The sequence below is a fragment of the Lipotes vexillifer genome, unplaced genomic scaffold (assembly GCF_000442215.2).
Source record: "Lipotes vexillifer unplaced genomic scaffold, Lipotes_vexillifer_v1.1 scaffold988, whole genome shotgun sequence".
NCBI lineage: Eukaryota > Metazoa > Chordata > Mammalia > Artiodactyla > Lipotidae > Lipotes > Lipotes vexillifer.
Genome location: NW_006797916.1, coordinates 2022678 through 2030734, shown reverse-complemented (window position 1 = coordinate 2030734; position 8057 = coordinate 2022678). Strand labels below are relative to the sequence as shown.

The window sequence follows — 8057 nt, the reverse complement described above, 5'->3', positions numbered from 1 at the left end:
CCCGTGTCCCCTGCATCGGCAGGCGGACTCTCAACCACTGTGCCACCAGGGAAGTCCCTGAATACTTTTTTATATTCTATTTTATCAAAGCTATTGGCTTTTAGCCAAATCTTTATTTTTCTAGTGGATGCTCTTAAGTTCACAATGTGCACCATTAACCCAGCATCTTCCTTTCAATAATGTTCTATCGCCTCACATGTAACGTAAGAAGTTCACAGCCGCACACTTCTACTCACCGTCCTCTGTGCTATCCTTGTTCATTTTATTCCTATCAATTATCTTTGAAAGAAATTAAAAAGCAAGAAGTCTTATTTTCACCAAGTCTTATTTTTACCAATACATTTGCCATTTCCAGTGCTCTCCCTTCTGCGCCAACTTGAAAACCTCATTTAATCTTCCTTACAGTATACATCTGATACTGATAAATTCTTTCCACTTATTTATCTGAAAATGTCTTTATCTTCTTTTTAACCTTCATTTTTAAAGGTTATTTTTGACAAACACAGAATTCTAGACTGATAGTTTTATACTTTCAGTACTTTAAACTGTCATTCCACATGGCTTACATTATTCTTGATGAGCAGTCAGTGGTCCTTCTTACCTCTGACCCTATGTAATGTTTTTCTTTTTTTCTGGCTTCTTGTAAGATTTTTCCATTTATCAGTGGTTTTCACCATCTGATTACATGCCCTGGTGTGCTTTTCTTTATATTTATTCTGCTTGGTGTTTTAGTTTGGATGCTTTCTATTGCCCCCATTCTTCTGTACAATTTGCTGTTAGGCCCATCAGAAAATTTTTTATCTCAGACGTTGTATACATTTTTTAATCGCTAGAAGTTCCATTTTGTTTTTTTCTGGATCTGTTTCTACTGCTTGATTTCTGTCCTGGTTATGGGCCATTTTTCCCCCTTCTTTGCACATCCAGGAACTTTTTAGTGGATGCTCAGTATTGTGATGGTTATACTGTGTCTAGATTTTAATGTCCTTCTTTAATGAGTGATGGGTTTTTGTCCTGGCAAGTAGGTAATCATTTGTAAAGAAGATTGATCCTTTCAAGGTTCGTTTATAAGCTTTGTTAGACAGGGTTTAGAACAGCCTTTATGTGAGTTTAGCCCTACTCCTAAGCAAGGACTTTCCTGAATGTCATGGGTGTTCAGTAAGATTTCCCTCTGGTTGGCTGGAATTCCAATGTCTCCTTGACCCCTTTCCAGCTCTCTAACTCCATCCATGCAGTCTCCTTCCTGGTGGTTCTATTTTGCCTGGCTTCATGGAGGCTTCCCCTACCCATATACAAGTTACTGTTCAGCCATGGTGCCAAAGGAACCCCAGTGCAGATGTGTGAAGTCGTTCTCTTTTGCCTGTTACCTCAGCTTCCCCGAACTGTGGTCTCATTCTTCAGCTGAGACTAACCGTGTTAGGTTTACTCCTCCCTGGGAAAAGGGCAGGTGAATGGCAGAAAGCTGGAGTAACTTTATAGTTCATAGAATTCCTTTTCCTTCTCTCAAGGACCAAAGTCCTGCATTGCCTGTTCAATGTCTTAAAAGGGCTGTTTCATGTATCTTGCCGAGGCTTCTGGTTATTCAGGTCAAGAGGACTGTCTGGTACAGCTTTTTCAGGGTTTGGCAAGCTGCAGCTCTCCTGCGAATCTAGCCCTCTACCACATGAACAAAACAGAGCTTCACTGGGACAGTTGTGCCTGTTTGTTCATGTGTTGTCTATGGCTGGTTCCCACGACGACAGTGGAGCTAACAGCTGCACCAAAAGCTGTAAGGCTCACAAAGTCTTAAATATTTACTATCTGACCATTTACAGAAAGAGCTTGTCAACCCCTGAGTTATTCTATCAGGGCCAGAAGTAATTGTCTGGTTTTAAAGCTCTAAATTAAGTAACTGTGTGACAGACTGCACTGCATTTCTCTTTTCTACCAGGAACCGGAATTTGCATTATTAACATCATCATGTAATTATGCTCCTAAAACATGTCACCATTCACTTCTCTGGGCCTAGGGTCCCACAGTTTTTTTCATCTCAGATTTGTGAACTGTTTATCCCAGGAAACAATCGTTTGTCCCACTCATGCATGACCACCCATCAAGCTTTTCCAGTGGCTACCTCAGCATTTGGGGAGAATTGTGCAATTATCAGAAATGAAATAAAATGTGATATGGTAAGCAGAATTAATAGTTCATCAAGTTAAGTTTGCTATGGACACACTGAAACAGAATATATATGCTATAATCCATGATAAAATATATCTGATATAATAGAAATTTCAGGTAACCACTCAATTTCAAACAACTTTAAGTACTTATTTTAAAATACGTGTGTATAGTAAGGGTTGTTCCTTGTTTAAAATATACCCACCAGAAAAAGTTGAACAGTTCTTTTTATGAGTATTAAATAAACACGCTTCTGGTTAATTATAAGTGTTTGTTATCTTTCAAGTGTAACAAATTACTGTAAAATTCAGTGGCCTAAACCAACAACAAACATTTATCATCTCATGGACTCTTTGGGTCAGGAGTTCGGGAGTCTCTAAGGTGGGCAGTTATGGCTTGAGGGTCTCTCTGTGGTGACAGTGATGTTGGCCAGGATGGCGGTCACCAGCAGGCTTAACTGGGGCTTGAGGACATTTCTGAGATGGTCACTTACACGGTTACTGGCAGGCCTCAGCGCCTTGCCTTGCAGGACTTCTCTATGAGGTGTCCCGACAGTGACTGATTCAAGAGAAGGCAAGGTGCAGGCCACAGTGTCTGTGACCCGGTCTCCACGGCACACACACCTTCATCTCCACAACGTCCTACTGGCTACACGAGTGAGCCCTGCTCAGTGGGGAAGGGGCTAGAAAGCGTCATGGACACCAGGCAGCAAGGGGGGCACGGGGTGGGGGGGCTTCAGAGGCCAACTGTCACAATGAGCAAACACTTTCACTACATACAAGCAAGAAAATGACATAAAAATTATAATTCGGCACTTCAGCAAGATTTTTTAAAGAAGTTTTTTTTTTCAAATTCCCAAGTTATTTGACTCCGTCAACAAAGGAATCTTCCCTGTGACTTTTAGGTCACGTTATTATACTCCACAGGTTGGGAAAAGGAGATACCCACATATTTAATAACTTGAGAGTACAAGTTAATTTCTTACCAACCACCATTAGTGTGAATTCAAAACCTTTTTTCACTGATTTTCGATGAACTTGATTGGGAAGATTTGCAAATCCAACATAGCCAGGAGTTTCTGGATTTATAAACTGAGTTGGTTGTTGCTAAAAAAGAACAAATAAACACCTTATTAGTTGCTTTTAAGACATTATTAAACCTGTGACAAACAGATATCCTTAGTTCTCACAAATCAAAAAAGTATACACATAAATCGATACTTCCAAAAAGTCACTGCTATCAGAAAACTGATGGTATTCGTTTGAAAATGTTTAAAAAAGAAGAAAAACCAATCCAGTATCATTTCATGCCTACATGCTGACCTAAAACAACATTTCTATTAAGCAATTAAGCAATACATAAAAGATACATGCTTAGTTCATCTTAGTACAATTTCAAATCTCAACTTAAAAAACTGTCTATAGAGTTGAAGGAAAATCTGTCAGACGTACAAAGACCCCACTTACAGTGGTCTCATTCAACAAACTTCGCTAAAGAACAGCTTCCAGGGCTTCCCTGGTGGTGCAGTGGCTGAGAGTCCGCCTGCCGATGCAGGGGACACGCATTCGTGCCCCTGTCCAGGAAGATCCCACATGCCACGGAGCGGCTAGGCGCGTGAGCCATGGCCACTGGGCCTGCGCGTCCGGAGCGTGTGCTCCGCAACAGGAGAGGCCACAGCAGTGAGAGGCCCGCGTACCGCAAAAAAAAAGAAAAAAAAAAAGAACAACTTCCAAAGTAAAGACTGTGTATCAGGAGTGGTGCATTTGTGAAAAGTAGCCAGGAAACAGTCATGTCTCTTGCTGCATTCCTAGCTCAATGGAACTGAGCCCCACCAAGGGTGAGGCAGCCCACTTAGGGGTGGGATGCTGAGAATCTAGCTTCACAGACCAAGAGAAAGAAGACTGAGAGTGAGAAAGGGGTCACGGCAGAAGCCGCTGAAGTGTCAATATTCCTTGACAGATGGATACCTGACACGAGGAGATTCAAAAAAGCAAGTATAGTAAAACAGTGAAATCTAGGCTGTGATATACTAAAAATGGGAAAAAATAAAAAAAGATACAAAAATTGATGTATTAAACGTACAAGGCAAGATTTAGAACAGTAGTTCCTTTAAGGTTACCTTTTATAAATATATAGTCACACACCCAAAAAGAATATTCACAAAACATTACAAGTGGTTATTCTGAATAATGGAATTATGGCTAATTTTTATTTTCCTTTTCGTTTATCAAAGTTCCACATTGATACTTGCATAAAAAATGAAAATCGGGGGCTTCCCTGGTGGCGCAGTGGTTGAGAGGCCGCCTGCCAATGCAGGGGACACGGGTTCGTGCCCTGGTCTGGGAAGATCCCACACGCCGCGGAGCGGCCGGGCCCGTGAGCCAAGGCTGCTGGGCCTGCGCGTCTGGAGCCTGTGCTCCACAACGGGAGAGGCCACAGCGGTGAGAGGCCCGCATACAGCAAAAAAAAAAGAAAATCACTATGACTGCGCATCACAGTAAGAAACACCCAAAGACTTAAAAATAAAAAGTAAAGAGAAATATTATTCTTGCAATTTTAACTACAAGTTCTGCTTTTCTCAGCATGTCTTTTAGAACTAATTCCTTTCCAGGCTCTGGGCTAATTTTCAAGAGCTGATGTAGGCCAATTTATCAAGTCTGAGAACCCCATAAATTTCATCATGATTAATTATTACAATTTTAAAATTATTATTTGAATGGTCTGCTGGGAATGATCTAGAGAGGCTAAATGGATTGTCATTAATGTTTTTAGAAACAAACTGAAAATCTGAAAAAAGAAAGCTCACAGCTTTTAGGATGACTGTTAAATTAGAACTCTGTCTTAATGAATCAAATATCAGTTATATTAAAAATAATGAATCAGGGCTTCCCTGGTGGCGCAGTGGTTGAGAGTCCGCCTGCCGATGCAGCGGACACGGGTTCGTGCCCCGGTCTGGGAAGATCCCACATGCCACGGAGCAGCTGGGCCCGTGAGCCATGGCCGCTGAGCCTGCGCGTCTGGAGCCTGTGCTCCGCAGCGGGAGAGGCCACAACAGTGAGAGGCCCGCGTACCGCAAAAAAACCCCAAAACAAAAAAAAACAAACTAAAAATAATGAATCATAAAAATCTTGACTATAAAAGGTTTCAAAACATAAAGCAGTTTCTTCTTATACTGTAGATACATGAAGTGTGATCTCTTACCTTAGACATCTTTAGTGAAGTTTTGTCAGTCTGTCTAAAGAAAAGAAAAGTATGTGTACATCCATACACATATACATACATATTTAATTTAACATGAATTGACATGTAAAAAGGCTTACATGAGGCATCAATAGCTTCTGTCTCACTCAGCTCCTCTTTATGTCAAATACTTCCCCAGAAATGATGAAATTATCGCCTCATTATATAAATTAGATATAAAAAATTAAGCTAATGAAAGCAACCACCTATACACATGTATAGATATATACGTTCCATGTCTTCAACAATACCTTTTTTAGTACTGATTACTCATTAGGAACTAAGGAGCAACCGGAGAAAAAGACAAATTCCCATAACCTCTGGAATTACGTAATTTCCTCTCTCTTTGAAAGCTTTGTACAAGGAAGGGGTGCCTGTCGGAGCCCATGTGTCTGCTGTCTCCTGGAGACTTCCTGAGCTCCTGAGAACTGGACCTTGACACTGGGGCACACACAGCAACACAACTACACTTACAAGAAAAAGGACTGAAGGCACCTGAGTGCTCGAGAAGTGTGACGATAGTTTGGAGGCCTCGGGAGATGTGGGGTCTGCTGGCTAACCTTTGGTGACAAAGTCAAGAGATGTGAATGCAGTCAAATTTGATTCCTTTTGGTGCTTAGAAACTTATGAGAAAACTTCTTTCACTTTCTTGCCTCCCTATTTCCCCCAGACTGAAACATTCCTGAATACTGCACACCCCCAAGTTTCCTTTCTGAATGGAAATGTTCCCAAACCACCTCTGAAAAAATGGTTAACCAAGGTCAAGATAGCAGTAGCATTCGTAACTCGAACTCTGTGGTACGACATCATAGAAGATAAGGATACAGTCTTGGTTCTCCCTCTTATCCGTCTGACAGGAACGAGAGGGGAAAAGGGAGAGGAGTCTGTAAACTGCTTCTTACTGTGACAGATCATCGCTAAAGGTGGGGGAGGAGTACTGGGTGCAGCCTAGTGTGCAAAGGAAGGAGCACTTCTGACTAAGGAGACAGGTAAAGCTCCAACTAGGTTGTCCAAAATGCTTCAACCTAGGCAGCAGAATCAAGGCAAGCTTCCAGGACAGCAGAAACGCTAGGCAGCAAGAGAAGCAGAAGATGAAGGCTTCCTCGGAAGGAAGAACCAGAAAGGAACGAGAAGAATACAGTGAACCCTGGAAGAGCTTGGGAACAGAGACCTTGGGTGTGAGGACTCGAGGGGTAAGGTGACAGGCCCACGTGAGTGTGCCCTCGTCCCCCTGCCTCCAAGATGAGCTCAACAGCCAAGCTGCAGGAGGAGGGAGACAACACCTGAAACCAAGAAACAGTATCGCTCTGATGAAGATGCAAGCACAGTAATTCACACACAGCTTTCTGGACCTAAAATCCACGATTTTCAAACCCAAACTGCTGTAGCTGAACTAAATGAAAGGTCACAGTAGAGACTCGGAATGTGACATGGAAGACCAAATATAAGAAATCTTAGTGCACAAGGCAAACAGCAGGGAGAGAAATCATGGGTAAAAGACAGCCTCAGAGACAAAATCTAGGAAATCTACCTGTTAACAGTAAGAGTTCCCATAAGTAAAAGGGGAAGATGGAGGAAAACAAAACAGTAATAACAAAAGAAAAATGTCCCAGGAAGAGCAATCCCAGAGTTTACCTGGGGCTGTGTACTATACGAGTGACTTAAGATCTCTTGAATACAAGGAACATCCTAGGGGAACACTATTCATAGTCCAGAATTTAAAATATTAAACTTCCTCAGCAAAAACTAAGAGTTGGGGGCAGGAGTGACAGCAGAGAGGTAAAACTTTCAAGAAGGAAAAGGGGGGCTTCCCTGGTGGCGCAGTGGTTGAGAGTCTGCCTGCCGATGCAGGAGACACGGGTTCGTGCCCTGGTCCGGGAAGATCCCACATGCCGCGGAGTGGCTGGGCCTGTGCGCCATGGCCACTGGGCCTGCGCGTCCGGAGCCTGTGCTCCGCAACGGGAGAGGCCACAACAGTGAGAGGCCCGTGTACCGCAAAAAAAAAAAAAAAAGAAGGAAAAGGGAACAGTCAGTTGGAAAATAGATAGATGGTCCTGGCAGAAGCAGCAGTGGACACGTTGTTTTAAATAATAAAGAGGTGTCTGATAACGAAAAGAAAAAAGGAAGGTAGCCATTAAAAAAAACTTACTTCCAAATTAAGAGAAAAATATGGAACAGCAACTTGATCAAACCAGTAAAAATAATGGAAAAGAAACAGAAAAATTCAAGAGCAGCAGTCACCAGTCTAAATGTGAAAGAAGCAAATTTCCTCCTTAAAAGAGGAGACAGGTTGGGGCAGGGGCGGGGTGGAGGGAGAACAGCAGAAAACCAAGGTATGTTACATGGAAGAAATATGCTTAAAACAAAGTAGCTAAAAAAAATGTTGAAAACAAAGGGACAGGCTAAGAGATACCAAGCTAGTACAAACAGAAAAGAACAGGGAGAGACACTGTTAATATCAACCTGGTTGGGATTTAAGGAAAGTGTGGTCATGATAAAAGAAACAATTTATAAAGATAAACCATTCATAAACCCGTATCTATGAATACTTAACAGCAGATAAATACATAGAGCAAAGACTAGAAAAAATACTATGTGAACTTGACAAAAATACAATTCAAGTGGGAGGCTTTTAATAGGGTCTCTGGGATGGACAGACT

General features: G+C 42.0%; 1 protein-coding gene across 2 annotated transcripts in view; it reads right to left on the bottom strand.

The window, feature by feature from the left end:
* Positions 1-8057, bottom strand: part of SEPTIN2 (septin 2) — a 30060-nt gene that overhangs the window by 17051 nt on the left and 4952 nt on the right. Inside the window, exons 2-3 of one of the 2 annotated variants that reach the window (XM_007469954.1) lie at positions 5359-5388; positions 3143-3263 (exon numbers count right to left, since the gene is read on the bottom strand). In XM_007469954.1, the coding sequence (XP_007470016.1) occupies positions 3143-3263; positions 5359-5367 (130 nt within the window). In that variant the 5' untranslated portion in view covers positions 5368-5388. Of the gene's footprint in view, positions 1-3142; positions 3264-5358; positions 5389-8057 lie in introns of those variants that run through there. The other variant, XM_007469953.1, reaches the window with a different exon arrangement.